This window comes from Procambarus clarkii, chromosome 84 (genome assembly GCF_040958095.1).
Source record: "Procambarus clarkii isolate CNS0578487 chromosome 84, FALCON_Pclarkii_2.0, whole genome shotgun sequence".
NCBI lineage: Eukaryota > Metazoa > Arthropoda > Malacostraca > Decapoda > Cambaridae > Procambarus > Procambarus clarkii.
In genome coordinates this window covers 17,990,720-18,009,064 of record NC_091233.1, presented here as the reverse complement: position 1 = coordinate 18,009,064, position 18,345 = coordinate 17,990,720, and the positions used below count along the sequence as shown (strand labels likewise).

The 18,345-nt window shown below is 42.9% G+C and overlaps 1 protein-coding gene and 1 long non-coding RNA gene across 3 annotated transcripts in view; one reads left to right on the top strand and one right to left on the bottom strand.

Annotated features, from left to right (window-relative positions):
- LOC123774876 (neuronal acetylcholine receptor subunit alpha-10) overlaps positions 1 to 8,436 on the bottom strand; it is a 54,790-nt gene extending 46,354 nt beyond the window's left edge. Inside the window, exons 1-2 of one of the 2 annotated variants that reach the window (XM_069316582.1) lie at positions 8,367 to 8,436; positions 992 to 1,611 (exon numbers count right to left, since the gene is read on the bottom strand). In XM_069316582.1, the coding sequence (XP_069172683.1) occupies positions 992 to 1,055 (64 nt within the window). In that variant the 5' untranslated portion in view covers positions 1,056 to 1,611; positions 8,367 to 8,436. The remainder of the gene's footprint in view (positions 1 to 991; positions 1,612 to 8,366) is intronic. The other variant, XM_069316583.1, reaches the window with a different exon arrangement.
- The window catches only part of LOC123774878 (uncharacterized), a 329,931-nt gene that overhangs the window by 296,772 nt on the left and 14,814 nt on the right, over positions 1 to 18,345 (top strand). The gene's annotated exons all lie outside the window — the stretch shown is intronic.

The following is an 18,345-nucleotide window of genomic DNA, read 5'->3' as shown; positions in this document are numbered from 1 at the left end:
TGTCAGAGTAGTTAACGGATGGAATGCATTAGGCAGTGATGTGGTGGAGGCTGACTCCATACACATTTTCAAATGTAGATATGATAGAGCCCAGTAGGCTCAGGCACCTGTACACCAGTTAATTGACAGTTGAGAGGCGGGACCGAAGAGTCGAAGCACAACTAGGTGAGTACAAACACACACACAAACAGACCAGCATCTCCTGCAAGATACCAGAAAGGATAACGCAAATACGACTATTTAAACACCTAGAGAAGATATCAGATAAGAATCAACATGGCCTTACGGAAGGAACATCTTGCCTAACGAAGCTATTAGAGTTCTCGAACAAGGATACACATATGAGACAGGGGAAGGGAACTATCAGGGGTAAAGCGCCAAGTCTTTACGACTATACAGCACTGGGAAGGGGGTCAGGATAAGGATTTGGGATGGGACGGGGGGAAGGAATGGTGCCCAATCACTTAGACACTTGAACTCACGAACTGTTGGTGTTCGTGGTTCATTTGGGAGACCGGCTGGCTACTTTCTGTATGGTCTGTCGTTCGAGGCTAAGAGTTTCCAAGTGAAATGGTATTATCCACTATATGTATAGAAGTATACATAAACATAATACGCCTACATGTATAGAGAATATTCCTACATATGCATAGAATATACGTACACATATATAGAATTTACGTATATATAGAATATATGTACATATATAGAATATACGTATATATAGAATATAAGTACATATATAAAAAATATACGTACATATATATAGAATATACGTACATATATATAGAATATACGTACATATATATAGAATATACGTACATATATAGAATATGCCTACATATATATATTGAATATGTCTACACACACACCACACACACACACATATATATATATATATATATATATATATATATATATATATATATATATATATATTATATATTATATAAACACACAATATTGTTCTGTGGAAGAGAAGATTGCTTACCATTAAGTGTGAGTTGGATGAGGAGAAAGAATGCACTGGAGTTGAGAGAAGTCAGAAGAGACATGACTTACGTTCTCCTTTATCTACTTATCTACACTCTATGCAGCGTTGATCCTCATGGCACTGTTCATCACACTACTGTTCACTAATCAACACACTTCATGACACTATACATGTATTAATAAGCAATATTTCCCCTCAATATATTTTACTGTACCTCTTCTTATATTTCATGAATGTCTATTTAGGTATAATTTTTACTTCCATTTTATTCTTGTTTTGCTGTTTCTCCTTGTGTTCATCTTCCATTGTTTCATTTGACATGTGTTCACTAGTTGTTGGGTTTCTTTCCTTTCATCTTTTTTAATCTAGGTTTCTGCTTTCTCATTAATTAATTATATATGTCAATTCTTAATTTATTTAGATTTATCGTTTTTCGTTATCCTGTTTTATTATTTACAGTTTTTTTTCTGCATATGTAATTTTTTTTCTATTTTCGTGTATATCCACACAACAGTTTACGTGCTTTTCCAGTCAGCCTTGTACTGGACCTGGTGGGAAATATTCCACGTTTTTTTTCACCTCATAAACCTGTTCACCAAATACTCCACCAAATTCCACTGCAAAAAGATGTATATACGTTTGGGAACTGATCACAACAGCAACAGCACACGCAAACAGAACACAACAGCAGCACACGCAAACAGAACACAACAGCAGCACACGCAAACAGAACACAACAGCAGCACACGCAAACAGAACACAACAACAGCACACGCAAACAGAGCACAACAACAGCACACGCAAACACAGCACAACAACACGTCACCAGCACAAACAACTACACAGGAAACATGCACGCAAACAGGACACACACACCAAACACGCACCCAATCTCAAACCAAACAGCAGCACCCACAAAGTTCTTCTCCCCTGTCAAGAGGAGAACAAACGTGAACAAATAATCAGGAAACAGCCCAATTTGCACTTAAAAACCCCCAACCATGATTGAACGCAACGCTCTTCACTGATAGCATTCAGGCCATTTCCTGTGTACAGCTGATCGCAGCCAATGGCCAGAGATGGCTATTGTAAAGCACCTGAGTGGCCCTCTGATAGGCACTCTGGCACAGAAACCAACGCCCGTTGGCTGAATCTCACATTAGGAGATTCTGATCCAATACGGACTGGCAGTTGTGCCTATTGAAACACGTGATAGTTTGAGTGCCTGTGACGGATTGGATATTTGGCTGACTGTGTGTGTGTGTGTGTGTGTGTGTGTGTGTGTGTGTGTATCACTCGCCTATTTGTGCTTGCGGGGGTTGAGGTCTGGCTCTTCAGTCCCGTCTCTCAACTGTCAATCAACTGGTGTACAGGTTCCTGAGCCTACTGGGCTCTATCATATCTACACTTGAAACTGTGTATGGAGTCAGCCTCCACGACATCACTGCCTAATGCATTCCATTTGTCAAACTGTGTGTGCGATATTGATTTGTCTCGTATGTGTTTGTCTCCCATGAGCTTGCCTGTGTGTGTGAAAATCTGCAATAGTATGTGTGTATGTGAGTATATATTCGTATATAATGATCTTTCAAAGGTTCCTATGATAGCATAGTAAACATGTAATACCATTCTACGATCAAGGAGACGTGGAATAAAGGTCTCTATTCACCATATAATTCGTAGGACTACGTGTAGCATCACGTAAAGACAGTCGTGAGGAGATTTACTCGTAGGTCCAAAGGGGAGATTGGGATTGATACAGAAAGAGAAGGATTGGGAACCGAGTCAAAACAGGAGTGGAAGAGATGAGATGGAGGCTTCCCAGCTCAGGCAGGAGGCGGAATAGGTGAGAGAGACAAGTGTGTGTGAGAGAGGCTGGGAAGGGAGATAAGGAAATAGATATGGGAGAGGGAGTAGATAGAGCAAAGGGAGATAGGAGAGGAAAAGGGTGTTAACTGAGGTGAGAGAGTTGAAATAGAGGAGGAATAGGCTAGAAGCGAAGAAGGAATAGCTGAGAAAGATGGAAGAGGCAGAGGCTGAGATGAGGGAAGAAGGTGGTGGAAAATGCGAGAGAGAGAGAGAGAGAGGAGATGGAATAATGGTGAGCTGAAAGAGAGAGGTGTGAAAACAGCGGATTAACGAAAGTGGGGAGGCAGAGAGAGAGAGAGAGAGAGAGAGAGAGAGAGAGAGAGAGAGAGAGAGAGAGGGAGAGAGAGAGACAGGGAAGGTAGGTGGGACAACTAAAACAGAGAAATAGAAAAGGATGGGAAGGGAAGTGGAAGAGCTCAAAGGAATAGAAGAGGGAGAGAGAGAGGCCAGTAGGGAAGTTAGAGAACTCAAAAACACATCGCAATAACTGTTCTGGACATATGATCATTGCTACAGTGACAAGTAACAGTGAAAATATTCTATAAAATAAAAAAAGCTTTAAGGTAATGAAAGAAGAAAGAAGAGCCATTGAAGGCAGTGGAGCTTGTCAAGGTCTCTTTCTCCTCAACCACTTAAAGTGATTGACGAGATCTTCTCCTCCCAATAATAATCTACAAAGCGGTGCTGGAGACTACCAGAGATGTCTCACACTATCGAGAATCAGCAAGAGAATCACAAGCAGGAAGCGCCCACAAAATTAGAGACTCTGATTCTCAAATTGTGCGAGTGTGATGTCCCCGAGACCTCTGGGAAAATATCGCACAAACACCCACCCACACACACAAACACCCACACATACACCCACACACACGATCAACCCCATACAGACATGCAAACAAGATTGAAACCTGAATATCTGTTTCCTTTGAAATGGTTGTTTAAAAATACCTCGAACCCAGCAAGTGCGATAAATCAGAGAGCTTCTCTCCCTGTCCAGGCTCAGGGGAGAGTTTACCAAGAAATATCAAAATGATGTGAAACGCAAATTCATGATGACCCAACGGATCTAGTATAACAAGGGATGCGAAATGTGTCTTCAAATATTGCTTCCAAACACACACACACACACACACACACACACACACACACACACACACACAAGAGAAATCGGGTTTGAGGACCCAGTAGGAATGAGCGACCACAGTGTAACTGGTGTTTGAGTACCTGATTGAAGAAGGGTTATTGAACTCGAGGAGGGATACCGAAACCAAAACATTAGCATACCGAACAGGAAACTATGAGGAGATAAGAAAATTCTTAACAGATATAGCATGGGAAACAGAGCTCAGGGGAAAGACGGCCCAAGATATGATGGACTACATCACGCAGAAGTGCAAGGACGCAGCAAACAAGTCCGTTTGCCCCAGTCCAAAAGGAAAACAGTGAAATGAAGATGAGAAACCCATGGTTTAATCTGAGATGTAGGCTAGCTAAGCAGCAAAGTAAAAGGGCATGGAGCAACTATAGGAATAACAGGACACTGGAGAGCAGAGAAAGACACCAGAATGCCAGGAATGAATATGTCAGGTTGAGAAGAGAGGCAGAAAGACAATACAAAAATGACATGGCAAGCAAGGCAAAGACTCGGCCTAAATTGCTGCATAGCCACATCAGGAGAAAAACAACAGTAAAGGAACAGGTTATGAAATTAAGGTTAGGGGCAGAAGGATTCACTACAAACGACAAGGAAGTGTGTGAGGAACTGAATAAGAAATTCCAGGAGGTCTTCACCTTAGAGCAAGGAGAAATTCCAGAGATAAGAGAGGGAATAGCTAACCAGGAACCACTGGAAGAGTTTGAGATTACCAGCGGGGAAGTAAGGAAGTGTTTACTAGAGTTGGATGTGACAAAGGCTATAGGCCCAGATGGACTCTCCCTTTGGATACTAAAGGAAGGAGCAGAAGAACTGTGCCTACCACTCTCCATAGTATATAACAAGTCACTGGCAACAGGGGAACTGCCAGATATTTGGAAAGCAGCTAACGTAGTCCCGATATACAAGAAAGGGGATAGACAGGAGGCACTGAACTACAGGCCAGTGTTTCTAACCTGCGTACCGTGCAAGCTGATGGAGAAGATTGTGCGAAGAAAGATAGTGGAGCATCTGGAGCGAAAGAACTTTGTAACACAGCATCAACATGGGTTCAGGGATGGCAGGTCCTGCCACACAGGGTTACTTGAATTCTACGACCAAGCAACAAAAATAAGGCAAGAAAGAGAAGGGTGGGCAGACTGCATATTTTTGGATTGTCAGAAAGCCTTTGATACAGTACCACACAAGAGCTAGTGAAAAAGCTGGAGATGCAGGCTGGAGTGAAAGGGAAGGTACTCCGTTGGATACAGGAGTACCTAAGCAACAGGAGACAACGAGTCAGTGTCAGGGGTGAGGTCTCAGATTGGCGAGACGTTACAAGTGGAGTCCCGCAGGGGTCAGTCCTTGGACTTGTACTGTTTCTGATATATGTAAATGATCTCCCAGAGGGTATAGAATCGTTTCTCTCAATGTTTGCCGATGATGCAAAAATTATGAGGAGGATTGAAACAGAGGATGATAGGAGGCGACAAGATGACCTAGACAGACTGAGTGAATAGTCCAACAAATGGCTGTTGAAGTTCAACCCGAGTAAATGCAAAGTAATGAAACTAGGCAGTGGAAACAGGAGCCCAGACACAGGATACAGAATAGGAGATGAAGTACTTAATGAAACGGACAGAGAGAAAGATCTAAGAGTTGATAATGAAACGGACAGAGAGAAAGATCTAAGAGTTCATATCACACCAAACCTGTCTCCTGAAGCCCACCTAAAAAGAATAACGTCTGCGGCATATGTGAGGCTGGCTAACATCAGAACAGCGTTCAGGAACCTGTGTAAAGAATCATTCAGAATCTTGTACACCACATATGTAAGACCAATCCTGGAGTATGCGGCCCCAGCATAGAGCCCGTACCTTGTCAAGCACAGGACTAAGCTGGAGAAATTTTAAAGATATGCCTCTATGCTAGGCCTAGAACTAAGAGGCATGAGTTACGAGGAAAAGCTGCGTGAAATGCACCTTACGACATTGGAAGACAGAAGAGTAAGGAGCGACATGATCACCACCTAGAAAATTACCGGAGGAATTAACAGGGTAGATAAACATAAACTGTTTAACACGGGTGGTACGCGAACAAGGGACACAAGTGGAAAGTGAGTACCCAAGTGAGCCACAGGGACGTTAGAAAGAACTTTTTCAGTGTCAGAGTAGTTAACAGGTGGAATGCATTAGGAAGTGATGTGGTGGAGGCTGACTCCATACACAGTTTCAAATGTAGATATGATAGAGCCCAGTAGGCTCAGGAATCTGTACACCAGTTGATTGACAGTTCAGAGGCGGGACCAAAGAGCCAAAGCTCAACCCCCGGAAGCACAACTAGGTGAGTACAACTAGGTGAATATACACACCCACTAAGCAATAAAAAATATTTTTATTGCACATATTATTACCGTTCGTGTTATTAACGTTAATATTGTAAATTTTGCATTTGTCGTTGTCATATTTTGAGCATATTTTCTCGTGTTTACGATGTCAATCTAATTTTATATATGCAATATTATTTCTTAATTAATATATGAGAATTCCTCTTAAAGATGTGTAGTAGGAATAAAAATCTAATTGTCTAAAATAAAAATTAAAATTTCAAAATCTGTTAGAGATATTAGTTCTAAAATTCTTTTGGAAGTCCTTACCTCTCGTTACTAATTTAACCTGTGATGATAACGATGAATTATTTAAGATTTTTAAAAATATAATTCGATAACTCATAGTGCTCTCGCAATGTTTTTTTCCGTAATTGGTGCTCTTATTAATTGGTAATTAATTGTTCTTTGCGTAATTGGTCTACTTGTTATACGGCTGTTCTCGTTGTCGTTGTTGTTTAAGATTCGCTACTTGGAACAAAATGTTCCAAGTAGCACGGGCTAAGGCGACCTCGTACTTTTAGGCTGTTCTCATATAACTGGTGTTCTCAGTAAATAGTTTTGTCTGAAAGGATGTTTTGCGTAATTAGTGTTGTAGGAGTAGATTTTTTTTTATAAATTGGGGGTTCTCTTAATTGGCGGGTTTTTGGTGTTGTCATAATTTGGCGTTCTTGTAATTGTTGTATTTGTGAGTGATATTCTAATAATTGGTATATTCGTAATTGATGTTCTTGTAATTTGGGCATTTGTGTTATTCATGTAATTGGTGTATTTAAAATATATATATATATATATATATATATATATATATATATATATATATATATATATATATATATATATATATATATATATTATATATATATTATATATATAATATCATCGTCATCTCAGACACCACTGAGAAATATTTCTCAAGTAACCCAGTATTCCTTGGAAGGGAACTATCAGGAGAACCCTCCATGCCATTAAAACTATATACCACTTAGAAGGGATCAGGATAAGGATTTGGGATGGGACGGGAGGGAAGGAATGGTGATTGAACGGTCGGGGATTGAACGCCGACCTGCATGAAGCGAGACCTCTACTCTACCGTCCAGCCCATTCCTAGTACAACGAAACTGGAACACTGTTTCTGACATTGAAACTGACATTTGACTTTGTTCAATTTGAACAATGTCCTAATTTTCAAAAATTTTGCAACTTTTACGGTTCAACAAATACGATAGCAAATAATACACAACTGTATTCAATATAAGTACAAAATTCTTGCATTGCAACAGAATTTTGTACCAAAAAATGCAGTACAGGGTTGCGAATTTTAATGGAAACTTCACAAAAGATGTGTATACATATTAATGTATATATATATATATATATATATATATATATATATATATATATATATATATATCTAATAAGACAATAATAGTCATAATATTGATGGTGAGGGAAATACCTAATACATGTGTATTAAAAATTAGTGTATTAAATGTATTAGTATTAAAATATATGAGTGTATTAAAACAAATTTTGGGATACAATCTGCATCTTTTCTCAAGGTACTGTGTATACAATTCAAAAATGTATACAATTTTCAGAACACTATACACCACATTGAGAAGGAATGAAAGTTACGTCAATAAATTAGTTTTTTAATACACTTGGGGGAATACATTAGGTATTTCCTTCACCTTCATTCATACACTACGGTATTGTAGCAAGTTCCTCCAATAATAATAATAATAGATATTATTTGCAAAAGAAATTACTGCTAAATAAATCTTTGCAAATATGCGTCAGAAATTGTATATAAAATATTTTGGTGAATACTAAACCTAAGATTTCATAATTATATTTTAAACCCTAATTAAACCCAACTAGGAAAAAAATCACGAAATTCCTGAGTGACATAACACTGCTGTGTCCATCACTCATGACTTTGTAATCAGCAAGTGATTTGATAAATATATTTTATAGTTTACAGTCTAATCACACGGTCACTTAAGGAGATCGAGGCACGTCAGCCTACACCAGTCACGACCGAAGGCTGGGAGCAGACTGACGCGAGCGACACATTGTACTGCTATCCACGGCTGCCCAGGCGCTCGTACGGCTCTTAACCCTGTACGGCGCGGCCAGACTTACGACCACCCCTTAAATATCCGACTACACATTACTCACTCAGGGAACCACTTGTAAACTTCACTTTATTTTATAAAGCAGTCAGCCGTATATTGCACGAAGTTGCACAACGCATACGTGTGCAACTTGTCAAGAAACGGGTTGGCAGTCATTCAAGTATCTCTGTGATTAGGTTAGTAAATGGGTCCTGTAGTACAGTGGTCTACGTTCTCGGCTCGCAATCGAGGGACCCAATTGTTTAATCCCTAGAGAGCGGGCAGGAACGGTTGAGGATGTTTCCTTTCACCTCATTCCTCTGTTCACTTAGTTAAATAGGTACCAGGGAGTAAAATCATTGTTGTGGGTTGTCTTCTGTGAGAGACCATGGCCTAAGGGGGACTTCGATAGTCCTAATGGGAACTTCGATAGGCCTAAGCACAGGCTTTCTTTTTCCAAAAAAGTCTAAACGGGAGTTGATATAAAAGGCAGCCAATGCTAAAAAAAAGGCCCCCAAATGCCAACAATAACAGAGAAGTACCATCTGAGCCTGAGTACTGACTGTGTTAATGAGGAAAATATCTAGAGTTCCAGTACTCAAAAGTGTTCCAAGATCCCCAAATCATTCGTTATTCTACCAATGCTCGCAGTTCTCCCCACTTTTCCCCCCAGAACCCCCCCCCCTCTTCCCTCAAACTTCCCCCCTCCCCAGAACATCAATCCCCTCTCTCAAGCCTCTCTCCCACTTCCTAAACCTTCATCTCACTCCCTTCTCCCACCCCTTTTCCCTATATCTCTCTCTCTCACTTCTCGAAGCCTCTTCACTTTCCCTCTCTCTCTCTCTCTTCTCTCTTTTTCCCCTCTTCCCCCTCGATCGTCTTGAATAGTTACTGAGCTGCAAATTATAAACATCTAAATCTAACTTTAAAACATCTACTCTGAATACAATAGATAAATCACGAATGCCAGGGGGGGATTCAAATAATTTTGAGTTTGTTGCTGATTTTCCTCAGACACAACTGGTCAGAAAAAATAGCCTCTTGACCGTGTTGTCAGTAAAAATACCGTCTTGACCACGTCTAGTTAAAAAAAAAATATCTTATTGACCACATCTGGTCAGAAAAACTTTCGTCTTGACCGCGTCTGGTCAGAAAACCCCGTCTTGACGGTGTCTGGTGAGAATAAACACCCTCTTGACCGCGTCAGCTTCCTCACTTGCTCCGTCAAGGAGTTGGCCGCGTGCCGACACATGAGATTGGCAGCCAGTTGACCACAACGACATCCGCAACGACTTGTGCACCTCCACGCTAGACTGAATGAAGAGAATTTGGGTTGTTACCAAGAGGATTGAAGATATCAAGAGTATTAGGCTTGATATCAAGAGTATAAGGGGTTGATATTAAGAGTATTAGGTTATTAAGGCCTGTCATTCCTAGGAGGGTTATTAAGGCCTGTCATTCCTTGGAGGGTTATTAAGGCCTATCATTCCTTGGAGGGTTATTAAGGCCTATCAACCTCTGGAGGGTTATTAAGGCCTATCAACCTCTGGAGGGTTATTAAGGCCTATCAACCTCTGGAGGGTTATTAAGGCCACCACAATAGCTTACTCATCAACCAGTAAGTATATTTTAGCTCTGAACGTCCCTGAGAGTTCAGGTTTTTCAGTGTATATATATGTACACTGAGAAACAGGATACGTCGCTCTAACGAGCCTGGACTGAGGACAGGTTGCATGTAAGGAAATTATCAAGGGGTAAACGCCAAGCCATTTCGCCTATATAGCATGTAGCAAAACGATACTTTCTCAAACTTTATTTTTTTCAAACTTTAAAACTTTAAACACTTTTTTCTAAAACTTAATTTTTATGTTTTTTAATTTTTATTACTTAATTATTACTTAATTTATTATTAATTATTATTATTATTATTATTATTATTATTATTAATTTTTAATTATTATTAATTTATTAAATTATTAATTTATTACTTATTTTTTTATGTTTTTATGTTTTATGTTTATGTGCGGTCCATATTGGGGCTAGGTTCCACTCCGGCACTGCTGTAGTATACAAGTGCATGAAGGGCTTCGAACCCCACCATGTATGTGTGTTGTTTAAGACAGTCTATATCACCTTGACACAGACATGACACAACGACATAATGATCCATTTTAACCTTAAGAACCTCTTGGGTTAATTTAGCCATTAGGGGTAAAATCCCTGAGACATGTCATATGCTGTCATCTTGCTTTGTTAATGACTGTTACCACTCTGTAAACACCAGTTACAGAGACCAATTACTATTAACTTTCCTAAATGACCCTCATTAGGTAATTCGAACATAAGTGATCTTTGACAATTATTTCCAGTTGAGACAGGGCTTGTGGAAAGTAAAATGAGACTTCCGAGGAATTAGTTGTTTTGAAAGAGAATTTTCGACTCCCTTTGGAGTTGACGGAAGAAAGTTGCCTATAGCTTTCTAATTATTTAAATTCTAATTGCAGGAAACCGATTAGATTCCCCTCAATGGCTAACCATCCTGCGAGATGGGAACTTTAGTATACAAAAGTAACAGCCATTCGTGTAGTCTCTGAAGCTGTATAAATGCGAATATGCTAGAACATGTTGATAAAAAAAGTAGATCTGGATGGGAAGGTTCATTTTTAATATCCAAAAAAGGTGTAAAAAATAACATTTTCGGATCTTGTTAAGGGCACATGAAGTTTGAGAGATATAATAGGGAGCAGGTGGAGTACAGTGTGGATAATGACATATGGGAAGTGGAGGAAAGTTTCTGAAAATGACCGGTAGGAAAACTGTACTTTCAGTTGTGTTGCAATTTCTTGACCAACATCTTGGTGTGAACAGGCGCGTAGACGTAACTCTCAGGAAAGTATTGGACTCTTGTTCTCTCTCTCTCTCTCTCTCTCTCTGTCTCTCTCTCTCTCTCTGTCTCTCTCTCTCTCTCTCTCTCTCTCTCTCTCTCTCTCTCTCTCTCTCTCTCTCTCTCTCTCTCTCTCTCTCTCTCTCTCGAATTCACTTGTCATTCTTGTCGAGGAGGTATTTTCTTTTTCTTTCCGACTGGCTTCCCTGATTCTATTCGTTCTTGCACCGCCTTCCAGGATTTTGGTATATACACAACTTGCCATTTTAACCTTTTGTATGTTTATGATTTTTTTTGTTTTAACTCTGTGATTTGATGTTCCCTGGCAAGGTCTTTTTGCCAGCTTTTGTTAGCCTGTTTGGCTCCTTGACCTTTTCTTGAACCACCTTTCTTTTGAACGACCCTTTTCTTCAACCACCTTCTGTTATAACGAAATCATTCACCACGTCTTAAACATGTTTACATAATATTTTCCCAGAGACTCTCTTCATCCGACTTTTCCAGCTTCTACAAAACACCTCTTTACTCTAAATGTAAAATACATTCACTGTGTCTCATTCTTCACTTAGCATCAAGGTACCATTCAGTCTTCACTACTTAGTGAATTTCTCGTCCCGTGCTAAATAGCAGAGTAACTCAAATTGGAAATTCGTTTTGTAAACTTTTTTTTTTTTACTTCGATGGAAATATGAGAGATGTTGATCAAACCACACACTAGAAAGTGAAGGGACGACGACGTTTCGGTCCGTCTTGGACCATTTTCAAGTCGATTGTGAATGGTCCAATCGACTTGATTGGACTGTCATTCTCACAATCGACTTGAGAATGGTATAGGACGGACCGAAACGTCGTCGTCCCTTCACTTTCTAGTGTGTGGTTTGGTCAACATATTTCAGCCACGTTATTGTAACTCCTCTTCTAAATATGAGAGATTTTTTTTACCAAAAGTCACAGATAACTGCACCAGCAAGCTTATCACACAGGCTCGCCTCCTGAGGCATTCATATCTCTTGGTTTTCCAACCGAGTTTCACTGTGCAAAAACATTTTATATTTTTCTACTGAGCACTGGAGAGACACCTCTTGGAGATGGGACTGAGGTTCCAGGTGGTGCTCCAGTAAACCGAGGGTCATTTTCATATGCAGTTTCAAGAATTAGAGAGGGAATTTTCACATGCAGTTTCAAGAAACAGGAAGAGAGTTTCCTATTGCAGTTTCAAGAAACAGGAAGAGAGTTTCCTATTGCGGTTCCAGGAGCTAGAGAAGTTTCCAGACGCGATATCAGAAGATTAGTTTTCAAATGCAGTTCCAGAGGACAGGAAAAGTTTCCAGACGATCTTTCAAGAGCCAAGGAGGAATATCTGACTATCCAGAGGACGGATGTGAACCACCAGACGCGGTTCCACGAGGAGGTATGAAGTTTCCAGACGCCGGTAGAAACCGGCTTGAGCAAGACAAAACCTCTTAGGAGCTTGCCAAGGACCTGTCCTTGTCATCTCCAAGCTCCCTGCGCAGTTCTCACCCGCTGGCTTTCTACTCCGATTTTCTTTGTCGAGAGATAGAGGAGAGGACGGCCAGAGGCCCCATTTTCAGAGATTGGTTACTCAAGATGTGTTCTGAAACGGTGGGAATTTTACGAAATAGTCTGGTTGTTTTCTTGAAGTGTTTATACGCTAAAGCAAGACATGGTGCAGACGCGTATATGTGAAGTTTATTTGGTGATGTATTTGGTAGATAGTGTAAATTTGTACAGGTAATGTGATTTTATACAGGTACTGTAACGTGGTACAGAGAGGAGTAAGGCACAGGTACAAGGTTGTACAGAGAGAGAGAGGGGGGGGGGGAGTAAAAGTAATTATCAGGATATAGTACTAATCCATTACGACTATATAGCACAGGGAAGGGATCAGGATAAGAATTTGGGATGGGACGGGGGATGGAAGAAATGGTGCCAAACCCCTTTGGGACAGTCGGGGATAGAACGCCAACCTGCATGAAGCGAGACCGTTGCTTTACCGTCCATCCCAAGTGAGAGAGAGAGAGAGGTAGTCACTCTCATACCGAACTCAATTGTTCAGAAGATTCTTCTTCTTTGCTGTCACCTCGACAAGTGTTGAAAATTGAATTTCGCAATTGAATGTTGTTGCGACGGGCATCAGGCAGATGTTTTAGAGTGGCTTCAGCGATTGCAAAATTCTCGGCCGGACCGTGTAGCCAAAACTATTTCAGATATCTTCACACTGGACGCCAACTTCAGCGACCATGTTGCGATAAAGCTCACTCCTCTATCAAAGTCTTTGTCGGACCTGTCCTTAAAGTGGAGGTGGCTTCAGCAACTTATTCTTCCATTACTGCATCGTAAACTCTACCAAACTCTGCCACCTCTTTTCACACCAGGTTCAAATTGATTTCTCCAAGGAGGTCAGTGATTGTTAATGGTGCGTTTCAAGTACTGAAGAATCAATATGATGGCGACAAAGTACGAGTTTCAAAGACGGAAAAGGCCCACCCATTTGGGGGTGGACGGTAGAGCGATGGTCTTGCGTCATGCGAGTCGGCGTTCAATCCCCGACCGTCCAAAGGGTTGGGCACCATTCCTTTTCCCCCGTCCCATCCCAAATCCTTATCCCTTCCAAGTGCTATAGTCATAATGGCTTGACGCTTTGCCATGATAATTCCCTAATTCCGCCGCACCTCGGCAAATGTAGAACTTCGACTTTGTCCTGGACATGAAGGCCAATTACAGCTCGTCCCCAACAGTTGCAACTCAGCCTATTCAGTATGCTAATGCTATCAGCTGGGTATACACACACTGGTCAAGACCCGGGGAACAGAAACGTGCGGTCCAGCAGCTCAGAGACCAGACGGTCCAGCTGGACCGCTTCGCACTGCGCTGGTCACGCTTCTTGCAGGTTCGATACCCGATGGTTAGAGTAGTTGGGCGCCTTTCCCTCCCTCCGGCCTATCCCAGATCCTTGTTCTCATCACCTTTAAGTGCTATATGGTCATATTATACCTTAGATTGTGACCCCCCCCCCCCCCCCGGTTTCGATTCATCGATGCGAGTGAAACAGTCACCCCTCGATGACTACCCATTTTCTATGACCGAGTCATAAAATCACGACCATTTTCTCTCTCTGAATATGAGTAAAATCCCAAAAGCGCTCAGAATATCTTTTCGTTTCATTTCTCCTATGTGGATACTTACCGATATATATAGATATATATTGCCACCGCCGGCTTCCTGGCCTAGTCAAGAACACTAGAAAGTTAGTGCCCCTCCAGGTAAATTCAGGTAAATATAATAAAATTTACGCATTTAGGAAATCTGCGCTTATACGCTTGTGACTATCAACCAGAGACACTGAGCTGGAAACTTGTACTCTCCGGTACTCGTGAAGAGAGTACAACCTCACTCACTGTCTCGTCAAAATTACTGAAAGTCGACTGAGCATAAATGGCGGTAAAGGATGAGCCCATTAACCTCAGATGTCGCCATCCCAAGCGTAACGGGGGGCGTTCACTGTGACTTGGTGGAGGGGGGGGGGGGGGGGGGGGGGGGTGGGGAGGACGAAGGGATGGATGGGGGGATGGACTAAGGGAAGGGGAGGGGGGGATGGTGGGGAGGACGAAGGGATGGGGAGGGGGGGATGGTGGGGAGGACGAAGGGACGGGGAGGGGGGGATGGTGGGGAGGACGAAGGGACGGGGAGGGGGGATGGTGGGGTGGACGATGGGACGGGGAGGGGGGATGGTGGGGAGGACGAAGGGATGGGGAGGGGGGATGGTGGGGAGGACGAAGGGATGGGGAGGGGGGGATGGTGGGGAGGACGAAGGGACGGGGAGGGGGGGATGGTGGGGAGGACGAAGGGACGGGGAGGGGGGATGGTGGGGTGGACGATGGGACGGGGAGGGGGGATGGTGGGGAGGACGAAGGGATGGGGAGGGGGGATGGTGGGGAGGACGAAGGGATGGGGAGGGGGGATGGTGGGGAGGACGAAGGGATGGGGAGGGGGGGATGGTGGGGAGGACGAAGGGACGGGGAGGGGGGGAAGGGTCGCCGGAGGTTGGGGGAATTCGTTCTGTGAACTCCGACGCTGTGGAGGGAAAGTCCAAAGTTTGTTGCGAATGTTGAATAATTGTGTATTGAGTCTATGGCTGTGGCTGGTGGTGGTGGTTATGGTGGTAGTGGTGGTGGTGATGGTAATGGTAATGGTGGTGTGTAATCACACTCACACATCAGTGTGAAAATCTGTGGAAGCGGTGGTGGGGATTCGAAGCTATGCGGGTGGTTGTATCACCGGTGTACACACGAGAGAACTATCATCCTGATCCCTCCCCAGTGCCATATAGTCGTAACGGCTTGGCGCTTTCTCCTGATCCTTCGCTTCCCTTATTACCCCAACTACTTACCAATTTCAGCAGTTATCTTCACTATCACCACAATTCGTATTTCCTTATTATCTCCCGTTCTTCCGTCACTATTGTTAACAGTGACACTATATCCTGCAGCCCTCAGCATTACAGCTTGTACTGTCATCATCACTTCCTACAATACTCCCACAATCACCACCACCCCACCACAATCACCAGCACAACTGCCAGCCAGCACCACTCTCCTACAACCACCACAACCCAACCATCATCACCATCACAGTCAATACCACCACCCACCACAACCACCACCAACCACCCACCACCATCACCCATCACAACCACCACCACAACCACCAACTACCCACCACCACCACCACAACCAACCACCACAACCACCCACCACCCAAACCACCCACAACCAACGACCAAAACCAACCACCACAACCACCCACCACAACCACCACCCACAACCACCACCCACCACCACCACAACCACCCACCACAACCACCACCCACAACCACCACCCACAACCACCACCCACCACCACCACAACCACCCACCACACCCACCACCCACCACAACCACCACCCACCACAACCACCACCACCACCACCACCACCATCAACCACCACCACCACCACCCACCACAACCACCCCCACCACCACCACCACCACCATCAACCACCAAGATCCGACTAAACTCAACATTACAACAGCAGATAAGAACACAAATAAAATCTTCAATAATTTATATTTTACAAAATACTTCCACATTTTACGAAACGCTCGAAATAAACAATATAATAAACCCATAACACAAACTTTCAATGAGCGTAATTAATCCATGTTCCTTAAAATAAAATTCCCCCCGAGATATCTCTAGATATATAAACACAAGTTATGGACATAAATGGCTTGTATAATACTGGTAAATGGCTGAGTAACGCCCCTAATGTGTCCATTTGAAGGCGCTGTGGAAAGGGAATTTACGGGGAGTTAAGAACACTGCAGTGCGGCGAGGTAGGCAGAGAGGGGCAGTATATCTCTGATCCCGAAGGTCAGGCTAAGTTAAGATGGAAAGGGGTGAGAGAGAGAGAGAGAGAGAGAAAGGGGTGAGAAAGAAAGAGAGAGAGAGAGAGAGGGGCAGGCTCTGTCACTCAGTCTCCCAGAAAAGTACTACTATTACTACTATTCCTATTAATACATCTACCTCTGCCACTATTTTTCATTACCTACTACCATTAGCAGTGCTTTAACTACTACTACTTCTACCACAATCCTATTACTACTACTAATTCATGGTTCTACTACTTCTACCTTTACTCCAAAACAAGGAACTTTCATTATAATTTTTCTGCTGGTATCATCTACCCAACAACTGATACTACGAGAATATTTAATCCTCCGTTGGAAGCAAAGTACACATTTTAACACCAATTTGCAAAGGTATTTTTGAGAAGTACGTAACTACCTGCGAAAACACGACGCACCAATCAACTCCAGGAAGGTAGGGGCCAAGGAAGGTTATTGGCTATAGATCCCCCAATCTATACATCATGGAATAAGTCGCATGATCGTTCCTTTACATTCTGCTGGAGTAGGTCACGGTGTACAGTTTACAGTCGGTACAGAATCGTGACCTGTAATGGAGGTTTCAGATTTAATGGTAACTATTATATCACGGATGAACTATGACTCATTGAGTTCTTCCGGAAACTTTAAAAAAGTTAAAAACTTTTTAAACTCGTCAGCACTTTAAAAAAATATCTCAGCTCTACACAAGTACACATATATACACACAAATACATGCACACAAGCACAAACGCGCGCGCGCACACACGCAAATACATACACGCGTATATGAATCAGTCCACGATCTTAGAAAACCCCATCTTTTCGAAGTAGCTTCGGCAGGAACGGCGTCAGCGTCGAAGATAGCAGGAAGTTGGTACGATAGCAGCCTACCACAGACGGGAGGCATAAGGTGGCATATATCCCCGTTCCCACAGACACCAGGAACCAGGTGCAGGTATATCTAGATGCCCACAGACACGGGGAACCAGGCCGGTGGCATAGATGCCCACAGACATGGGGAACCAGGCCGGTGGCATAGATGCCCACAGACACGGGGAACCAGGCCGGTGGCATAGATGCCCACAGACACGGGGAACCAGGCCGGTGGCATAGATGCTCACAGACATGGGGAACCAGGCCGGTGGCATAGATGCCCACAGACACGGGGAACCAGGCCGGTGGCATAGATGCTCACAGACACGGGGAACCAGGCCGGTGGCATAGATGCCCACAGACACGGGGAACCAGGCCGGTGGCATAGGGATAACTTCTGTAGATTTCAGTAACTTGGACGAACTTTGAGTCATGCCCTGAAGTTGGCTCCAATTTACCATCACTCGGGGCGACACCTTCCTCTCTTAGTATCGATCTTGACGCCTTGTTTGTGCTCTCGTGAATCACATGTTGCTGCAGGACGACCGTAGTTCATCATACAAACTACTGGTGATTCGCAGCAACTAACACATGATCTATCATGGAAACCTGTTGATCTATTTCTAAGCAAGATTCT